Source organism: Lithobates pipiens, unplaced genomic scaffold (assembly GCF_037356315.1).
Source record: "Lithobates pipiens isolate NorthernLeopardFrog02 unplaced genomic scaffold, aLitPip1_a1.2 Scaffold_8, whole genome shotgun sequence".
NCBI classification, from domain to species: Eukaryota; Metazoa; Chordata; class Amphibia; order Anura; family Ranidae; genus Lithobates; species Lithobates pipiens.
Genome location: NW_027507903.1, coordinates 646,693,206 through 646,713,150, shown reverse-complemented (window position 1 = coordinate 646,713,150; position 19,945 = coordinate 646,693,206). Strand labels below are relative to the sequence as shown.

The following is a 19,945-nucleotide window of genomic DNA, read 5'->3' as shown; positions in this document are numbered from 1 at the left end:
AAGCCATGGAGCATAAGGGAGGTATCTCTCTGATTTACACATGCCTCACTCACCCTACAACAGAATCTTCCTATATGGAAGCTTGGGAATCCGATCTCCAAAACGCAACTGGGACCTGGACACCTGGCATTTGGCCTGCTCAAAAGTCCTTCAAGGGAATTCTTAAGGTTTTCCCTGATGGAAGCCAACAGTTCTAACCAGGTGGCATTTAACTCCCACTAAGCTAGCTGCCATATATCCAACCGCGGATCCTACTTGTCTTAGCCCTTCTACACACGGTCGGAGATTCCGACAACCAAATCCGTCGGAGTAATTCCGACGGATTAATACCGGAAGAGGTCCGGAAGTGATGTTGCATACACACGGTCGGACTTTTTGACAACAAACATGCAAATTAGCTGTTTTGGAGCAACATCCGACTGTGTGTACGCTCCATCGGACAAACTTTTTCTGTTTTCATCGGACTTTTGTTGGCTGTGCGAACGGACAAACTTTCTGGCAACAAAAGTCCGATGGAGCAAAGTCCAACCGCGTGTATGCAAAAGCATCGGACTTTTGTACAAGGTACAAAACACGCATGCTCAGAACCAATGCAAAAGATCAGACTACAATACAGAAGTTGACCAACGGTGGCGCTGGAGTCATTGAACGTCCTCTTTTGAAGTGGCGTCAGTACGTTGTGATGTCACCACGTTCGTGTTTGTTGTCAAAAAGTCAGACCGTGTGTATGCAATACAAACTTGTGGACCACGCCCTTTGTACAAAAGTCCACGGAAAAGTTTGTACAAAGTCCGATTGTGTGTATGAGGCTTAAGTTGTCGGAAAATCCGATTGTACATAACGGGATGACGTTATTTCGTTACGATGGGACTACATTCAGGCTAGTAGCCAATAGCTTTGGTTTAGGAATTTGATCTGAACACACGTGGCACTTTGTCCGTCGGAGTAGGCTACACATGATCGGAGTATGTCCGATCGGAGCATTTTGTCAGAAAATTTTACCGGCAAGTTGAAAAACTTGGTCCGACGGATATTCCGACAGAAGCAGTCCGATGCAGACCACACACAGTCGGAATATCCGACAAAACGGTCCGATAGGACACATTAAAACTCAACTAAACTCACAATAGCTAAAAGCATGGAAGAAACCCAAGCCCTTCGCTCTTGGAAGTCAGAAGGAAAACCTCTTGGATAATGACTCAAGAAAAAAAAAAAATAAAATTAGCCAGTATCCCATCTGACTCGACCCTGCAGTTTGAAAGAACCTGGGATCCATGGGCTAAATCTATAGGGATTTCTCTTCCTCACGGTGTCCCACCGGCTTCCACCCTCACACAGTCTTTGGTTAGACACCCCCCCTTTTCTCTTTACTACATCTTCTGTTATTCCCTGTTCTTGGGTACCTGGAAATGACTCTAGCCACTTGCCGACCGGCGCACACCGATATACTTCGGCAGAATGGCACGGACAGGCAAATGGGCGTACCTGCTGCCGTGCCATCGCGGGCACCGGTCGGGACCTCCGCGAGTCAGACCGCGGGTCCCATGGACTCCCGCTGTGAAGGAATCTAATGTACATAATGATAAAATCAGAAAATGTCTATTTGCTTATGTGTATACAGGTTTCTACGCTCCTTACTTATTATGTAGTATACAGATTGGCTCTTAAAGATGGCGGGTACCCCCTACATCCCACGCGTTAGAAGAATGCATTTGAGATAACAGAACCAGCTTCAACCAAACTTCAAGCATCAAGTTTCTTCATTTCTCTTGTATTTTAACCAATAAGATGTACCAATTAGACTGACATAGCAATGACTTATCTTTCTGTATAAAATATTAACACCGTCCACCAATAAATCAGAAGTTAGAAGTAGCCGAGCTGAACGTGTCTCAGAGAGTGTTTACTTCTAATGTGCTGCACATTTATACTTTTTAATTAGAAATAGCAGCAGATAACAAAGAACTAAATTGTAGTTCTTATGCATTTCACCGCAATCGTCTCACGTGGGAGGAAGAACAGGGAGATGATAATGTACAACAAGCATCTCTTCGTTCTGCCTAGTGACAGTGTCCCTGGTCTCTCTGCTCCCTGTGATCCCGAGTAGAGATCAGTGACGTGTCACACACAGCCACGCCCCCCCACTTAGAAACACGCCCCTAGGACACACTTAACCACTAGGTGACAGTGTAGGTGTTAACCCCTTCACTGCCATTTACACAGTAATCGGTGCATTTGTATAGCACTGATTGCTGTATAAAATGACAATGGTCCCAAAAATGTGTAAAAAATGTCCGATGTGTCTGCCGTAATGTTGCAGTCACGAGGCTGCAACTAACGATTATTTTCATAATCGATTAGTTGACTGATTATTGTTTCGATTAATCACCTTAAAAAAAAAAGCGTGGTGTATAATTTAGTTAAATATGTAAAGTTTAAAAAAAAAGGCAATTTACTCTTAAATATCTCTATATGCAGTGGTGAATATAAATAACCAACTATATGGTTAGGGAGCAAAATATCGAATCCACTCTGAGAATAACAGACAGAAGAGATATACTGTATATACTATTAGAGATATACTGTATATGCTATTGAAGATATACTGTAAATACCATTAGAGGAGCGATATACTGTATATACTATTAGAGGGGATATATACTGCATATACTATTAAAGGAGAGATATACTGTATATACACTATTAGAGGGGATATATAACTGTATATACCATTAGAGGAGAGATATAGTGCATATACTATGAGAGGATATATAGTGTATATACTATTAAAGGGTCAATCTGGTAAATATCATCAGGCTCATTAACTTTAACCCCATTTTGTTACTGGCCGATTAATCGATTATGAAAATAGTTATCGATTAATTTCATAATTGATTAGTTGTTTCAGCCCTAGTCACGATAACAAAAAAAAAAAAAAAAAAAGTTAAAATGCCATAAAACTATCCCCCATTTTGCAAAACATAACTTTTGCGGAATATGTATCGACCTAAACGGAGGGGAAAAAAATAAATAAAATAAAAAAAGTTTGTTTTTATATTATTTTTGGGGGATATTTATTATAGCAAAAAAGTACAAAAATAATGCATTTTTCTTCAACTTTGTCGGTCTTTTTTTGTTTATAGCGCAAAAAATAAAAACCGCAGGTGGTGATTGAATACCACCAAAAGAAAGCTCTATTTGTGGGGGGGGGATAAAGTCAATTTTGTTTGGGAGCCACGTCGCACGACCGTGCAATTGTCAGTTAAAGCCACGCAGTGCAGAATCGCAAAAAAGTGGTCTGGTCTTCGGCCAGCAAAATGGTCCGGGGCTTAAGTGGCTAGGGAAACTTTCTTTCCGTTTAATTTCTCTAATTGGATGTTTTTTTTTTAGACCCAGGGGCGGGAGGTGGTAGGGATTTATTTCCCGGTGCAGTGTGAACCCGTTAGGGGTACCGGGGGGGGGTATTAGGGATATCTCCACCTTTCAAGTGTCATGCCTCATCAAGATTTTTCTTTTTGACTGGCCTAGTAGGGATGTATTTAGCTCTTCTCATTATATGACTATTTGATAAATGCCCCCCCCCCCCCCTTCAACAAGCTGCCATTTTCCACTCATTATTGTTTATGAAATATAACGTACTAAAACTGTATTGTATATCATTTAAAAATAAAATATTTTGAAAGTAAAAAACCATGAGGGCCCCCACATAGCCTTCCTGACAGCCGGGGCCCCCCTGCTGACCTAATGGTCAGTACCTCCTACTAGCAGAGCCCTGCTCTGATCAGTCAGGCCATTGTTTGTGTCCCCCTTGGTGGAGGTGGGGGTGGGGAGAAATGTCCTTTCTGAACGCATAAAAGGACAGATGGGTCACTATCAGGATCAGAACCTTCCCATACTGTAATTGGATAAGAGAAAGTCTGTAGTTAAAAAAAAAAAAAAAATCCATTACCAATGCTGCAGTTCATGCTAAAGAAGAAGTGCATTCCAAAGCTTAAAAAAGGGGCCTGTAACCACCTCAGTGAAATAAAAAAAAAAAAAAAAAAAATTATAATATATATATATATATATATATATATATATATATATATATATATAGCACCACTAACCAGCACACACCATATGGTGTTTGTTTGGTTGACCAGCCATATATATTTGCACAAACTGTTTGCTTTCAGACTCTCTAATGGAATCTCCCATATAGAGCTACACAGCTCAATCACTTGTATGTAAATCTCAACTGGGGCTAGAAGAAGAAGGGAGGTAGCCACTTACCTACTCCATTCTGGACCGGGTGCCCAGCCCCCACATCCTGATCACCCAATATCGTTCTCTCTTCATCGGCGACTCTCCTGCGGGACGGTCTCGGCCGGTTTCCACCACCAACACCGCCGTTCCGAGCAGGGTAATGCGGGTCCCCAGACCCTGGAGCTGCAAGGGCCAAAAACAAAAAAAAAAAAGCCAGACAGTAACAATCCATACAGACACACCGCACAAGACCTGAGCAGAGGAAGCCTGAGACTCCGTTACACTGGGACTTGTAGTTACATGGCTGCAGCTAAACCAAAAGGTGAATATATATATATATATATAATCAAATGCTGCCACCAACCTCCTTGTGAAAATTGCTCAGCCTTATAAAATGCTAAAAAAAATAAAAATTAGTGATATCTCTGGCTGGGTATATATATATATATATATATATATATATATATATATATATATATATATATATATATATATATATATATATATATATATATATATATATATATATAGAAACGAGGTCATCAAATAAGCTCCGCCCTGCATGGTAGAAAACTGGCCAGCCCTTGGAATGGGTTAAGAGAACTCTATAGAACAGGAAGTCCGTTTTGCTTCTGAAAATTATCTCTGGACATCATAAAATCCGGAAAACCTTACAGGTTCCTCAATAAAACCTCTTTTACCATAAATATAAAGTATTGCGTTTAGCAACCTCATAACCCCCCCCCCCCCCCCATTTTATCAGCAGAGTCGCTAAAACCCACCGTAATTTCCTCGGCCTCTACCGGCGACAGAGGCGAAGGTGGTACCTCCTTCTAGCTGCCCTCCGATCCTTTCCTTCTCCAACCGGGAGGGGCCAATGCGAACCCCGCCTCCCAGGCCCTTCAGCTGATCCTCAATTTGCAGGCGTTGCATCCGAAGCTGATCCAGTTCCTGGATTTGGGGGGGAGGAGGGAAAGAGACACACAGGGGTGACTACCGGGATAAGGGCCGGGAGAGCAGAGGGAGATGCGTTTTGCAGGACAGTAACGTCCTTCATGCAAATACTACACGATTACAATTCTAGATTAAGAAGCGGATGCCTGCCACAGGAACTGACCTAGACCTGAATAACCTTACATAACCCCCCCCACACACACACACACACAGGATCCTCATAGACCACTCCCATATCCAGGGAGATTGGGAAGAAAAAATAAAATAAAAATTTAGCTGCACGGCTGCCAAGACCAAAAGTCTAAATTTAAAAAGGAGGAGTACATTTCCTGCTAGATGCAGACTCCAACTAACGCGTTTTGCTTGTAAATGGGCTTAGTCAGGGAATTCCTCTGCAGTCATGGAAGGAGGACCTGTCTCCAGGTGATCAGGTCTCATGGATGCCTCTGAAGGTACGCTATGCTCAGCAAGGGGTACCGGCAGAAGGATCCCAGCATGTTCTGACAATCTAGGGGAGCACAGGGACCTCCAGGGATGGTTCCTTCTGAGGAGCACCCAAGAGCACAAAACCTATCCCTTTTAGTTTTGGGGCTACAGGTTGAGGAGGAGCAGATGGCAATGCAAGGTCTCCACGGCGATACAGATCTGGAAAGATTTTTCAGGGTTTCCACTGCCACTAAAAACATGAATCCCTCCGTGAGGCAAACGCCAGAAGAAAAAAAAAAAAAAAAAAAACCTCTTACCAGAAGGAGTAGACCTCCTGTGTTAGTAGCGAGGTCACACACACACACCAGCAGATATAGCTCATTGCGGGGTCCGAGACGGATCCCAGTTTCAAAGTGTGTAAACAAACTCTGGGCGGCGTCCTCCTCACTCAATGGCCACCATCAGTCATCCTTCCTCGAAGGTACAACCTCCCAAAATGAGCATGGAGCAAACAGAAGGACAAAGGCTCCAATAGTGCAATTTATCGAGTAAAATTTTTTTTCTTTGATGCAAATAACCATCATATAAAAAAAACACTTGCCGGCAATAAAAATTCTAATTCAAAATGAACACCCGCACTTCCGGTGCCCCTGGAAGACGTCACGTATGACGAAACATGTCGGGCGGAGCGACACTTTTTGAATTTTTATTGCCAGCAAGAGGTTTTTGTACATCCAACTGAAAGTTTTTCATGCAATAAATGAGCTGTGTTTGAAAAAGATAACACACTATTGAAGCCTTTGTCCTTCGTGCTCATTTTTGGGAGATGGTCACTTATCTCAAAAGTTACACTTTCCTTTACCCATGCAGGGAAAGGTAGAAGAGTCCCTTACCCTTTCCCCCTCCCCCAGCAGCATCTACTCACCTTTCCTCCTCGTTCCCACGCTGCTGCGTATGGCCCCAGGAACCGGGGGGGGGGGGGGGGGCGCAATAAAAGCTACAAACCGGCTAGAACACATCACTATGGACTTCTGGGCCAATCATGAGGCACAAAATCGGTCACATGATAGAGCGCGGGAGCTGGTCACATGATAACCCATGAATGGTACAAATAGAATCTGGTATTAATACAAACACCATGGGTTATATCTGCCAGGGATCCCACCAAGATCCCTGCAATAGGATTAGGGTGAACTAGTCTAACTTTTCCAGTGTATGGTCAGCCTCTGCCTTTTATACAATATGGCAGTAATGTGTGCCTCCAGCCTGATATAAAAAGGAAAACACAAAAAAAAAAAACAAAAAAAAAAAAAATGCACAGAGTCCTGAGGGCAGGAACAGGACCATTCCATTCGTTGTAGAAGGAGAGAGACAGACAGACCTGAAGATGGGAGATCTGGTACTCCAGGAGGGCCAACGCTGTGCTGATACTGTCCTGAGTCCCCACAAACAAGAACGGCACCATACCCTGCAAGACAAGAGGTGAGACAACAGTGGGATCATCAGAAGTGATCAGTGAGAAGAATGTCCCTTACATTGGTGATCAGTGAGAAGAATGTCCCTTACATTGGTGATCAGTGAGAAGAATGTCCCTTACATTGGTGATCAGTGAGAAGAATGTCCCTTACATTGGTGATCAGTGAGAAGAATGTCCCTTACATTGGTGGTCAGTGAGAAGAATGTCCCTTACATTGGTGGTCAGTGAGAAGAATGTCCCTTACATTGGTGATCAGTGGGAAGAATGCTCCTTACATTGGTGATCAGTGAGAAGAATGTCCCTTACATTGGTGGTCAGTGAGAAGAATGTCCCTTACATTGGTGATCAGTGGGAAGAATGTCCCTTACATTGGTGATCAGTGAGAAGAATGTCCCTTATATTGGTGATCAGTGAGAAGAATGTCCCTTATATTGGTGATCAGTGAGAAGAATGTCCCTTATATTGGTGATCAGTGGGAAGAATGTTCCTTACATTGGTGGTCAGTGAGAAGAATGTCCCTGAGGCCGCGTACACACGCGGGGACTGTTCGTCCAACTTTGTCCGTCAAACAGTTTCGGCAAACAGTCCGCTCAAAATTAGCATGGACGGACATGGCCACACACGACGGACGAACAGTTTGCTGAAACCGTGCGCGATGACGTGAACGGCACGTACGACGGGACGAAAAAGACGACATCCTATACACTGCATTATAACTTTCGGCGTGTAAATCCTTTCTGAGCATGCGCGGAACTTCGTTTGACGAACAAGCCTACACACGAGCGGACTGTTCGCTGAAACAAGATTTCAGCGGACAGTTTTTCGGAATTTCCGAAAAACCTTGTTCAGCGGACTGTTCGCTGAAACTGTCCGCTGAAAGCCCACACACGAGCGGACTGTCCGCTGAAACTTGGTTTCAGCGGACAGTTTCAGCGAACAGTCCCCGCGTGTGTACGCGGCCTTACATTGCTGGTCAGTGAGAAGAATGTCCCTTACATTGGTGATCAGTGGGAAGAATGTTCCTTACATTGGTGATCAGTGGGAAGAATGTTCCTTACATTGGTGGTCAGTGGGAAGAATGTTCCTTACATTGGTGATCAGTGAGAAGAATGTTCCTTACATTGGTGATCAGTGGGAAGAATGTTCCTTACATTGGTGATCAGTGGGAAGAATGTTCCTTACATTGGTGGTCAGTGGGAAGAATGTTCCTTACATTGGTGGTCAGTGGGAAGAATGTTCCTTACATTGGTGATCAGTGGGAAGAATGTTCCTTACATTGGTGATCAGTGAGAAGAATGTCCCTTACATTGGTGATCAGTGAGAAGAATGTTCCTTACATTGGTGATCAGTGAGAAGAATGTTCCTTACATTGGTGGTCAGTGAGAAGAATGTTCCTTATGTTGGTGGTCAGTGAGAAGAATGTCCCTTACATTGGTGATCAGTGAGAAGAATGATCCTTACATTGGTGATCAGTGGGAAGAATGTTCCTTACATTGGTGATCAGTGAGAAGAATGATCCTTACATTGGTGATCAGTGAGAAGAATGTCCCTTACATTGGTGATCAGTGAGAAGAATGTTCCTTACATTGGTGATCAGTGAGAAGAATGTTCCTTACATTGGTGATCAGTGGGAGGAATGTTCCTTACATTGGTGATCAGTGAGAAGAATGTTCCTTACATTGGTGATCAGTGGGAAGAATGTTCCTTACATTGGTGATCAGTGGGAAGAATGTTCCTTACATTGGTGATCAGTGAGAAGAATGTCCCTTACATTGGTGATCAGTGAGAAGAATGTTCCTTACATTGGTGATCAGTGGGAAGAATGATCCTTACATTGGTGATCAGTGGGAAGAATGTTCCTTACATTGGTGATCAGTGAGAAGAATGTTCCTTACATTGGTGATCAGTGGGAGGAATGTTCCTTACATTGGTGATCAGTGAGAAGAATGTTCCTTACATTGGTGATCAGTGGGAAGAATGTTCCTTACATTGGTGATCAGTGGGAAGAATGTTCCTTACATTGGTGATCAGTGAGAAGAATGTCCCTTACATTGGTGATCAGTGAGAAGAATGTTCCTTACATTGGTGATCAGTGGGAAGAATGTCCCTTACATTGGTGGTCAGTGGGAAGAATGTCCCTTACATTGGTGGTCAGAATGTCCCTTACATTGGTGGTCAGTGGGAAGAATGTTCCTTACATTGGTGATCAGTGGGAAGAATGTTCCTTACATTGGTGATCAGTGGGAAGAATGTTCCTTACATTGGTGATCAGTGGGAAGAATGTCCCTTACATTGGTGGTCAGTGGGAAGAATGTCCCTTACATTGGTGGTCAGTGGGAGAAGGAAGAAAGGGGGAGGAGCCTTGTATCTTATCTGACTTGTGGTTGAGCGCTGATATTTCTCCATAAACACGGAGCTGTGAATGGATTTTTACCTCTTTGGTCTCCTCTGTGGCATCTGCTTCGGCTTCCACCCTCACCCGGACAACACCGGATTTATCTACGATGTCCTGGATGACGTTGCCGTTCTTCCCGATCACCTTTCCTGGAAGAAGAAAAAAAAAAAAAAACCCCACGCATGAAATGACAGGAGTGACACCACACCGATTCCACTACAAGATCAAGCTCTATAAAAAAGGAGGAGGATTTTACTGGGACTTCACCCTTAAATTAATCAAACCCCCGCCAGCCAGTCAAATGCGGCACTCTATGGCCCCATCCAGCCTCTCCAGTAAAGACCTCCCTGGTTGCGGCCCCATTCATTCCTATGGGTGACCAGCTTATCCGGACATTCATGTACAGTGAATACGGGAAGGGGCCCTTGGATCGGGTCTGCACTAAGGAGGGACGGATGGGGATGGTTTAGGTGGAAAAAGGTTGTGCTGGGAAGGGCCTTGCATTGAAGAGACCCAAAAAGGAAAGTATTTACCATTGCAAGCAGCACTCCGTTAGACCCCCATACACACTATTAGATTTTTTTTTTTTGCAGATTTTTGTCTTAAGATTTTACCTCCATATTATATTATATGGTTTTGGTAAATCTAAAGAGATTAAATTTGTATGCAATCAGGCCCTTGCACTACATACTTTTGTATAGTGTGTATGGGGTTTTAAATGCAACAGACCACACCCTTCCTCCATAAAATACAACCAACAATCACACGCCAAACCCACACCTTGCAACCCCCTCAGCCCCAAAACCCACACACTGCACCCCCCCCCCCCCCTCGGCCCAAAAACGCACACGCACACTGCAATCCATTCACACCAAAGCCCCATAATGCAGTCCCTCCCCACTCTACCCCAAAACTACAACCCCCTCACTTACAAATCTGCGACCGAAGAAAAAAAAAAAAAAAAAAAAAAATTTGCATACTACTACTACCCCCAACTCTATACATGGTAACCTTGAGGCCAAAACCACTTTTGGCTTAATTACTTCTCTGAAGATCCAATAAGTTTATACTCCCCCCCCCCCCTCCCAAATGTCCCAGAGATCATTTATAACGGATATTTACACGCAACAATGTGAAATCATTTGAAGTCCGGTCCAGGCCTCGCCCCTTTTACTCCTAAGCATGGCAAAGCAATACCAAGAGCAGGAAAGAAAAAGAAAGAAAGAAAAAAGAAAGAAAGAAAGAAAAAGAAAAGGCAAACTTATTTTATCATCTATCGAGAAAGTCTCTAATGGAAGTCATAAAAAGGTGACACATCCAAAATCAATCCAACTAAGGGGTGGAGAACACAACAAAACACTAAACAGGATCACAAACACCCATCAGAACTTGCACTGTATAGAGTTCCTCCTCAAGGTTGCTACATCCAAAGCTGGCATCAGAGGAGGCCTGGACTTCCATCGGATGGGGGGGGGTTGGGTGGGGTATGAACAGAGGACCAGGTGGAAGCCTTACAGATCTGAGAAACCGCAGCCTGATGCCCAACAATTCTTCAAGAGGCACTAAAAGATCCAGAAGAGCGCACCTAGGCAGAAGAAGGTGGAAGCTGTTCTCAAACACCACTAGCTTGAATGATGGGGTGCCCGAGCCATCAAGGATTGCCCAATTGGTTTGCCATAAGGTGGACCATCAGGAAAGGAAGCAGTGACAGCAAGATGGGACGCTCAGCCCAGATAATGGGGGGGGGGGGGGGGGTGAGAAAAGAGGGGAAGAAAAAAAAAAAAAAAAAAAAAAAAAAAAAAAAACGGACCTTCTTATGAGGAATTGGATCTCCACAGATGGGAGAAGAATGAATGATGTTCTGATTAAGGCGAAATACAAAAATTATCTCTGGAGAAAAAAGGTGAAAAGTTCTACATCACAACATCGCGCTGTCCCTGTGCAAGACTAGGAAGGGTTCCTTACCCCAGCCAAGCTACTCCTACAGACAAGAAGCACCACCCTATGGGGTAAAGCTGTCCGTCGACAGCTCAAATTCCGGCCGATTCTTCCTAGGACACCAGCATAAAAAAACAAAAGGTATGATGGGTAGAGGAGAGGTAACCCTGGATGCGTTTGCCAGTGTCCACATCTTCTATAGGGGGCAGTATAACCCAACACTATACAACTTTCTAACTTCCTCAATAGACAAAGGGGGAAGGGAGAAGAGAAAAAAAAAAAAAAAAAAAGGAGGAGGAGCTCTCTCATACATATACTATAATACATCTGACAGGACACCACTTACCCACAAGAGCCTTCGGGACGTCCATTGAGGCCTCTGAGAACTCCAGATACCCCCGAGCCTTGCGAACGGCTTCCTCTGACTGCGGAAGGAGACAAAAACCACTAACTATTATTTCACCGCCATTACAGAGTATGCACTCCACCAATAATCACATAGCATCACCTCTCCGTATATCCTGAATGTAAACGTGTCCTCGTCCAGCTCAACGGCCGCCACTCCGGGAACTTTCCGAGCCTGCTGGATGTTCACCCCGTGTGCCCCGATAGCCAGACCAATCAGATCTTCCCGAACTGCAAACTCCTCTCGATACGCCACCGCAATCTGTTTACTGACCTGTAATGACAGAGCGGCATCAGCCAACCTGTGCCACCCCTCCCTCTACCGGCGCCAGCCAACCCGTGCCCCCCCCGCCCTCCTCCCTCTACAGGCGTCAGCCAACCCGTGCCCCCTCCGCTCTCCTCCCTCTACAGGCGTCAGCCAACCCGTGCCCCCTCCGCTCTCCTCCCTCTACAGGCGTCAGCCAACCCGTGCCCCCCTGCCCTCCTCCCTCTACAGGCGTCAGCCAACCCGTGCCCCCCCGCCCTCCTCCCTCTACAGGCGTCAGCCAACCCATGCCCCGCGCCCTCCTCCCTCTACAGGCGTCAGCCAACCCATGCCCCCCGCTCTACAGGCGTCAGCCAACCCGTGCCCCCCCCGCCCTCCTCCCTCTACAGGAGTCAGCCAACCCGTGCCCCCCGCCCTCCTCCCTCTACAGGAGTCAGCCAACCCGTGCCCCCCGCCCTCCTCCCTCTACAGGCATCAGCCAACCCGTGCCCCCCGCCCCTCCCTCTACAGGCATCAGCCAACCCGTGCCCTCTTCTATGTGCATCACCCTGGAGGAGGAGGAGGACAGACCCCTTGCCCTCTTCTATGTGCATTACGGAGGAGGAGGACAAACCCCTTGCCTTACTGACCTGTAATGACAGAGCGGCATCAGCCAACCTGTGCCACCCCTCCCTCTACCGGCGTCAGCCAACCCGTGCCCCCCCCGCCCTCCTCCCTCTACAGGCATCAGCCAACCCGTGCCCTCTTCTATGTGCATCACCCTGGAGGAGGAGGACAGACCCCTTGCCCTCTTCTATGTACGAGGAGGAGGAGGAGGAGGAGGAGAACAAGGACAACAGACCCCTTGCCCTCTTCTATGTACGAGGAGGAGGAGGAGGAGGAGGAGGGAGGAGGAGGGAGGAGGACAGACCCCTTGCCCTCTTCTATGTACGAGGAGGAGGAGGGAGGAGGGAGGAGGGAGGAGGAGGACAGACCCCTTGCCCTCTTCTATGTGTGTCACCCTTCAGGAGGAAGGCAAACCCCTCCCCCCTCACCTCGAGCTGTTTAGCTGCCTCCTCGTTGTGGGTGATGAACCTGAGTTTGGTACGTAGCGCACGTAGGTGGATGTCGCTGAGTAGGGACGACCGTTTGAGGACTGTCTCATCTGTGGACTGAGGAAAAAAAAAAAAAAAAAAGAAGGGGGGGGAAGAAGGAGGGACGTTAGGTACCAGTTCTAAAAGGCCCCCCATCTAATGTGAATCCCCCCCCAGATCCAATCTCACCAGTACAACAAGTTCAGTTCCAGTTTTGTCCATAAAGACACAGTTGGCCCCCACCACTCTCTTAAACTCCTTGTGGACCTCCACATTGGTTGAACTACAAAGACAAAAAAGGAAGGGGGGAAAAAAAAACGCAATTTAGGACAAAAACATGTTGTTATTTGCTGATCAAGGAGTGTCTCCCCCCACCCCCCCCAGACCACCAATACCAAAAATATACAAAGAGAAATGCAGTTTAAAGAGGAGGGCCGGTTTAAAAAAAAATAAAAAAAGTTAAAAGTCAGCAGCTGCAAACACTGTAGCTGCTGACTTTTAATAAGCACACTTACCTGTCCAGGGCGCCTGTGATGTCGGCCACCCGAGGCTGACCCGTCCCTCGGCTCTCTGGTCCCGGCGCCGCCATTTTGGATAAGGGAAACAGGCAGTGGAGCCTTGCGGCTTCACTACCCATTTCCTACTGCGCGAGTCACGCAGCGCTTTGTGAACAGGGCGCGCTGTGTTCTGGGACACACAGTTCCCAGAACACAGCGCGACCCATTACCCAGAAGACGCCGCACGGAGGAGAGAAAACAGAAGATCTCCGCGGAAGAGGAAGAGGCAGATTAGGACGATGTGCCTAGCAGCAGGCATTTCTGGCAAGTTAAAAAAAAAAATCATTTTTTTTTTCTAAATTTTTAATGTATGTTTTTTTTTTTTCAGGGTGGCCCTCCACTTTAAATTCCCAACAAAAAGGTAGCCGACTCATTAAGAAGTCACATAACCACCCTATGTAGGTGAATGTACATTCATGGTGTGGCAAGAGACCAAATAGGCAAAATCCAGTGCGGTTTGAATGTAAATCACTGCATTTGGCCACTAGATGGCGATACGAATAATCATTGATTATGAAATTGAAAGTACTGCATTTGGCCACAAGATGGAGCAAAGTATAGGAATTTTGATATGATATGCAGCTCCCTCTAGTGGCCAAATACGTATAATTGATTATTAAATTGAAAGTACTGTATTTGGCCACTAGAGGGAGTTGCATATCGTATCAAAATTCCTATACTTTGCTTCCTCTAGTGGCCAAATACAGTACTTTCAAATAATCAATTCTACATTTGGCCACTAGATGGCGATACGTATAATTGATTATTAAATTGAAAGTACTGCATCGCCATCTAGTGGCCAAATGTAGAATTGATTATTTGAAAGTACTGTATTTGGCCACTAGAGGGAGCTGCATATCATCAAAATTCCTATACTTTGCTCCATCTAGTGGCCAAATACAATATTTTCAATTTCATAATCAATGATTATACATATTGCCATCTAGTGGCCAAATACAGTGATTTTTTTCATCTTGCCATTAAATCTTCTGCCCTTGTTGTTGTTTTAACTTTGGATAGTAAAAACTTTATTTACTGCCACTAAATCCCTTATACAGCCCACCATTTTTTGTCTGGTCATTAGCCTAGGGCAGCTTTTGGTGAACATTGGCACCCCCAGATGTTTTGGAACTACATTTCCCATGAGGCTCAACTATAATGCAGAGTGCATGAGCATTATGGGAAATGTAGTTCCAACACATCTGGGGGGTGCCAAGGTTCGCCAATCACTGGCCTAGGCCAGTGTTTCTCAACTCCAGTCCTCAAGGCGCCCCCAACGGGTCATGTTTTCAGGCTCTCCATTATTTTGCACGGGTGATTTGATCAGTCGCACTGCCTTAGTAATTACCACAGCCGTTTCATCTGAGGGAAATCCTGAAAACATGACCTGTTGGGGCTCCTTGAGGACTGGAGTTGAGAAACGCTGGTCTAGGGTATAAGAAGATTGCCAAGACCCTTTGAGACTTATGAAGAGCAATAGGAGACAAGTGGGTGATGGGGAGGTCAATGGAGGGGAAGTGGGGGGGCTACTGAAAGGGGGGGGGTGGGGGAGTAGTCAATTAGAGATGCATAAAGAGCTACAGGAGGCAGCAAAAGTTTATGGGGGGGGGGGTTAAGTGGGGTGCACTTTAAAGTGTATGAAGTGGGGGGGGTGTCTTCAGGAGGAAGCTGATTTGATTGGGAGGGGCTTTGAGATGTATGAAGAGCAACAGGAGACAAGGAGGGGTAAGTGGGGACTATGAGAGGCCACAAAAAGTTGATGGCGGGGCTTTAAAAGCAGATTTCTTCCTCACCCCTCCCCAAAAAATAAAATATTTAAATAATAATAATAGGGGGGGGGACCCTATATTTAAAAAAAGGCAGGGTTGCTGTATAGCCCCACCCATAACATGCCACGCCCATACACTCCAGCCAATCACCACGCTCCAACTCACATTTTGCGGAGGTCCTCTGGGATCGGCAGGCAGTATTTGAAGAAGATCCGACCCACTTGGTTCTGGTTGACGGGTCGCAGGCGGTCGGCGGTGACGATCTCGTTGTACGGGGCGTTGCAGACCGAATATTCTATCACATAAAACTGAGGAATCGAAGAGGACAGCGAGACGTGAAATTTGAAATCCGAGTGCGCAGCCCACTCCGCCCCCAAATCTGAAATCCGAGTGCCCCCCCCGCCCCCAAATCTGAAATCCGAGTGCCCCCCCCGCCCCCAAATCTGAAATCTGAGTGCCCCCCCGCCCCCAAATCTGAAATCTGAGTGCCCCCCCGCCCCCAAATCCGAGTGCCCCGCGTACTCACATCGCCCTTTATCATCCGGACCTGAGCCAACCACCAACCGGAGGGCTCCTGATCGTTGGGGTGGGACAACACCTGGGGGAGGAAGTTTACAGGTTACATTCATTCTAATACACACCCACCCCTACGTACAATCGTATCGGTCTCGCTGTGGCGGGTCATTACCTCCACCTGGTCCTCCTCGGAAATCTCCAGACTCTCAGCAGCAGGGGGCGGTAGTCTCACTTCACAGATGGGCACTTGTCTTTCGGGGAAGGAGCTGGAGGGGGGGGAAGGGTAAGACACAAAGTTAGGAGATATAAATCCTGATAGGATGACATTATTACCTTCTTCCTGCCGCCTTCACTGGGAGCTCCTGGTCACCATTTAGGACAGTGACAGGGTGACAACGTAGGAGAGCAAGTGGGAGATCGCTGCCACCCCATAACAGGAAGTGCCTGAACATGGACCATCTTTGAAAGGATCGTCAAGAGAGATTCAAGCCAACTTCCATTAAAAGTATCCTCGGTGATCCCACCACAAAGGTCCCTTCCTGGTATAGTGTGACAACATCTGTCCATGTCCCGTGACAACATGCTCCGACGTTGTCACCTCATAAAAGGAAATGCCTAAACAAGGACCATCATTGGAAGGATCACCAGGGATTATTATAAAAGAAAAAAAAAAAAAAAGATACAAGACAAATTCTAGTAAAAGCATCCTTGGTGGTCATCTTTGGTGATCCCACCATGAAGGTCCCTTCATGGGGGGGTGGTGGAGGAAGTCGAGGGCCCCATGGGGGGGGGGGTGTTAGTTATCCGCTAGGCTGCCGCCTGCTGGCTTCTTTTACCCCTTGGGAGCCTCAACTGGTGTTCCGGGTCACTTTGGGGTGTTCCATGGGATCTCCCAGTTCTCCTTGGTGGGGCTGATAGAAATCCCAATGGTGGAGTCCCCCCTCCCCCGATGGACTCCTGATATCCATAGACCCGGCCCTGCCATGTGTACTCACTTGTTGGGGAAGGACACAGTGACGGTCTCCTCGTGAACATCCTGAACATAACCCTGGAAGACAGAGAGAGAGGAGGTGAGAGTGTCCCCGCCCTGATAGACAGGAAGTGACGGGGGGCAGGGGGCAGTATTGGGGGACAGGATGGTGGTCAGTATTGGGGGGAGGGGGACAAGGGACGGTGGTCAGCAATGGGGGGAGGGGGGAGGACAGGGGACGGTGGTCAGCAATGGGGGGGGGGATGGTGGTCAGCATTGGGGTAGAGTGGGGGATTGGTAGGGGGGGCATATTAGTGTGTGGTAGGTGTGGGGGAGGGGTGTACAGAGATGGGGGTGGTGGGGGATGGGATGGTGGTCAGTATTGGGGTACAGTGATAGGTGTGGGGGAGGGGTGTACAGAGATTAGGGGGGTGGTCAGTATTGGGGTACAGTGATAGGAGTGGGGGAGGGGTGTACAGAGATTATGGTGGGGGTGAGGAGGAATGGTGGGGGATGGTACGGTGGTCAGTATTGGGGGGAAATAGGATGGTGGTCAGTATTGGGGTACAGTGGTGGGAGTGGGGGAGGGGTGTACAGAGATTATGGGGGGTGGTGGGGGATGGTGGTCAGGATTGGGGTACAGTGGTAGGAGTGGGGGAGGGGTGTACAGAGATTATGGGGGGTGGTGGGGGATGGTGGTCAGGATTGGGGTACAGTGGTAGGAGTGGGGGAGGGGTGTACAGAGATTATGGGGGGTGGTGGGGGATGGTGGTCAGTATTTGGGTACAGTGGTAGGAGTGGGGGAGGGGTGTACGGAGATTATGGGGGGGGGGTGAGGAGGAATGGTGGGGGATGGTACGGTGGTCAGTATTGGGGGAATGGGATGGTGGTCAGTATTTGGGTACAGTGGTAGGAGTGGGGGAGGGGTGTACAGAGATTATGGGGGGGTGTTGGGGGATGGGATGGTGGTCAGTATTGGGGTAGGTGTGGGGGAGGGGTGTACAGAGATTATGGGGGGGGGGGATGGGATGGTCAGTATTGGGGTACAGTGGTAGGTATGGGGGAGGGGTGTACAGAGATTATGGTGGGGGATGGTATTTGTGAGATTAGGAGTAGGCCCTGTCCCGGTACTCTCCCCTCCCCCTCGGGTAGTTTCACTCACCGTGTAGAAGGCTCCGGTCTCGGCTCTCACTTCCACCTCGATCCCCTCCATCACGCCGCACGCCGCTCTGCCTGCACACACACGGCTCTACCCTCATTGGCCGGAAGTTTCCTGACTCCGCCGCTCATTGGTCACAGGAACTTTCTCACTCACCAATCCCGGCTCGCAACAAAAGCAACAACCGGACACCAAGAAACCAGGCCATGGATTGGCTGTTGGTATAGAGATGGGGCCGCTGATTGGACACTTAGGAGCATGGGCACTGCGCTGACAGCTGCAGGGAGTCTCGGCCAGTGGGCGGGATTAAGCAATGGCTGCGTCGTGATTGGTGGCGGCCGAGTTACTATAGTAACATAAACGTATAAGGACAAACTACAAAAATAGAAGCGTGCTTGGGAGATGATTGGGCTCTCCGATACTGGGGCGGGGCCACGTGGAGAGCCCCGCCCTTTTTACGGTCCTAGGATGAGCAGAGGGAGGAGCTGGAGAGAGTGACACGCCCCCAACCTACAATCACTGCACCTACTGCAGAGTATTACTACTATAACTTCCTGCAGATTATCACTGTTATCCTATGCTGCAGAGAATAACTATTCCCTTCTAGAGAGTATCACTGCCCCCTGCAGAGCATTAGTAGTATTCTTTCTGCAGAGTATTACTTCTATTCCTTTCTGCAGAGTACTTCTTTGATTCCTTTCTGCAGAGCATTATTACTATTCTTTTCTGCAGAGTATGGCTGCTGTTCCTTTCTGCAGAGTATTACTTCTACACTGACAGAGGGTGAGCAGAGGAGAGACGATCAGAAGCATCTCCTCACAGGGGAGACTGTACAGGTAATCAGGGCACTGATCATCGGTGCAGCCCCAGCAGTGCCCAGCAGTGATGCCAGTCAGTGCTGCCTAATTAGTGCACATCAGTGCCACCTATCAGTGCTGCATATCCATGCCGCCTCATCAGTGCTGCATGTCAGTGCCACCTCATCAATGCTGCATATAAGTGGCACCTATCAGTGCTGTATATCCATGCGATCTCATCAGTGCTGCATATCAGTGCCACCTATCAGTGCTGCATATCTATGCCACCTCATCAGTGCCATCTCATTAGTGCTGCATCATCAGTGCTGCATATCAGTGCCACCTAGCAGTGCTGAATATCCATGCCACCTCATCAGTGCTGCATATCAGTGCCACCTAATCAGTGCTGCATATCCATGCCACCTCATCAGTGCCACCTATCAGTGCTGCATATCCATGCCACCTCATCAATGCCGCATATCAGTGCCACCTATCAGTGCTGCATATCCATGCCACCTCATCAGTGCCACCTATCAGTGCTGAATATCAGTGCCGTCTCATCAGTGCTGAATATCAGTGCCACCTATCAGTGCTGCATATCCATGCCGCCTCATCGGTGCTGCATATCCATGCCATCTTATCAGTGCTGCATATCAGTGCCACCTATCAGTGCTGCATATCCATGCTACCTCATCAGTGCTGCATATCAGTGCCACCTATCAGTGCTGCATATCCATGCCGCCTCATCAGTGCCGCATATTAGTGCCACTTATCAGTGCTGCATATCCATGCCGCCTCATCAGTGCCGCATATCAGTGCCACCTATCAGTGCTGCATATCCATGCCGCCTCATCAGTGCCGCATATCAGTACCACCTATCAGTGCTGCATATCCATGTCACCTCATCAATGCCGCATATCAGTGCCACCTATCAGTGCTGCATATCCATGCCACCTCATCAGTGCCACCTATCAGTGCTGAATATCAGTGCTGAATATC

General features: G+C 47.3%; 1 protein-coding gene across 1 annotated transcript in view; it reads right to left on the bottom strand.

Moving 5' to 3' along the window:
* Positions 1–18,315, bottom strand: part of LOC143961673 (RNA-binding protein FXR2-like) — a 31,593-nt gene extending 13,278 nt beyond the window's left edge. Inside the window, exons 1-13 of the mRNA XM_077470993.1 lie at positions 18,153–18,315; positions 17,016–17,068; positions 16,193–16,286; positions 16,031–16,102; positions 15,670–15,812; positions 13,368–13,461; positions 13,140–13,256; positions 11,944–12,114; positions 11,782–11,860; positions 9,537–9,646; positions 7,007–7,093; positions 5,028–5,196; positions 4,273–4,428 (exon numbers count right to left, since the gene is read on the bottom strand). Coding sequence (XP_077327119.1) covers positions 4,273–4,428; positions 5,028–5,196; positions 7,007–7,093; positions 9,537–9,646; positions 11,782–11,860; positions 11,944–12,114; positions 13,140–13,256; positions 13,368–13,461; positions 15,670–15,812; positions 16,031–16,102; positions 16,193–16,286; positions 17,016–17,068; positions 18,153–18,203 — 1,396 coding nt within the window. The 5' untranslated portion in view covers positions 18,204–18,315. The remainder of the gene's footprint in view (positions 1–4,272; positions 4,429–5,027; positions 5,197–7,006; positions 7,094–9,536; positions 9,647–11,781; positions 11,861–11,943; positions 12,115–13,139; positions 13,257–13,367; positions 13,462–15,669; positions 15,813–16,030; positions 16,103–16,192; positions 16,287–17,015; positions 17,069–18,152) is intronic.
* Positions 18,316–19,945: the final 1,630 nt, after the last annotated feature.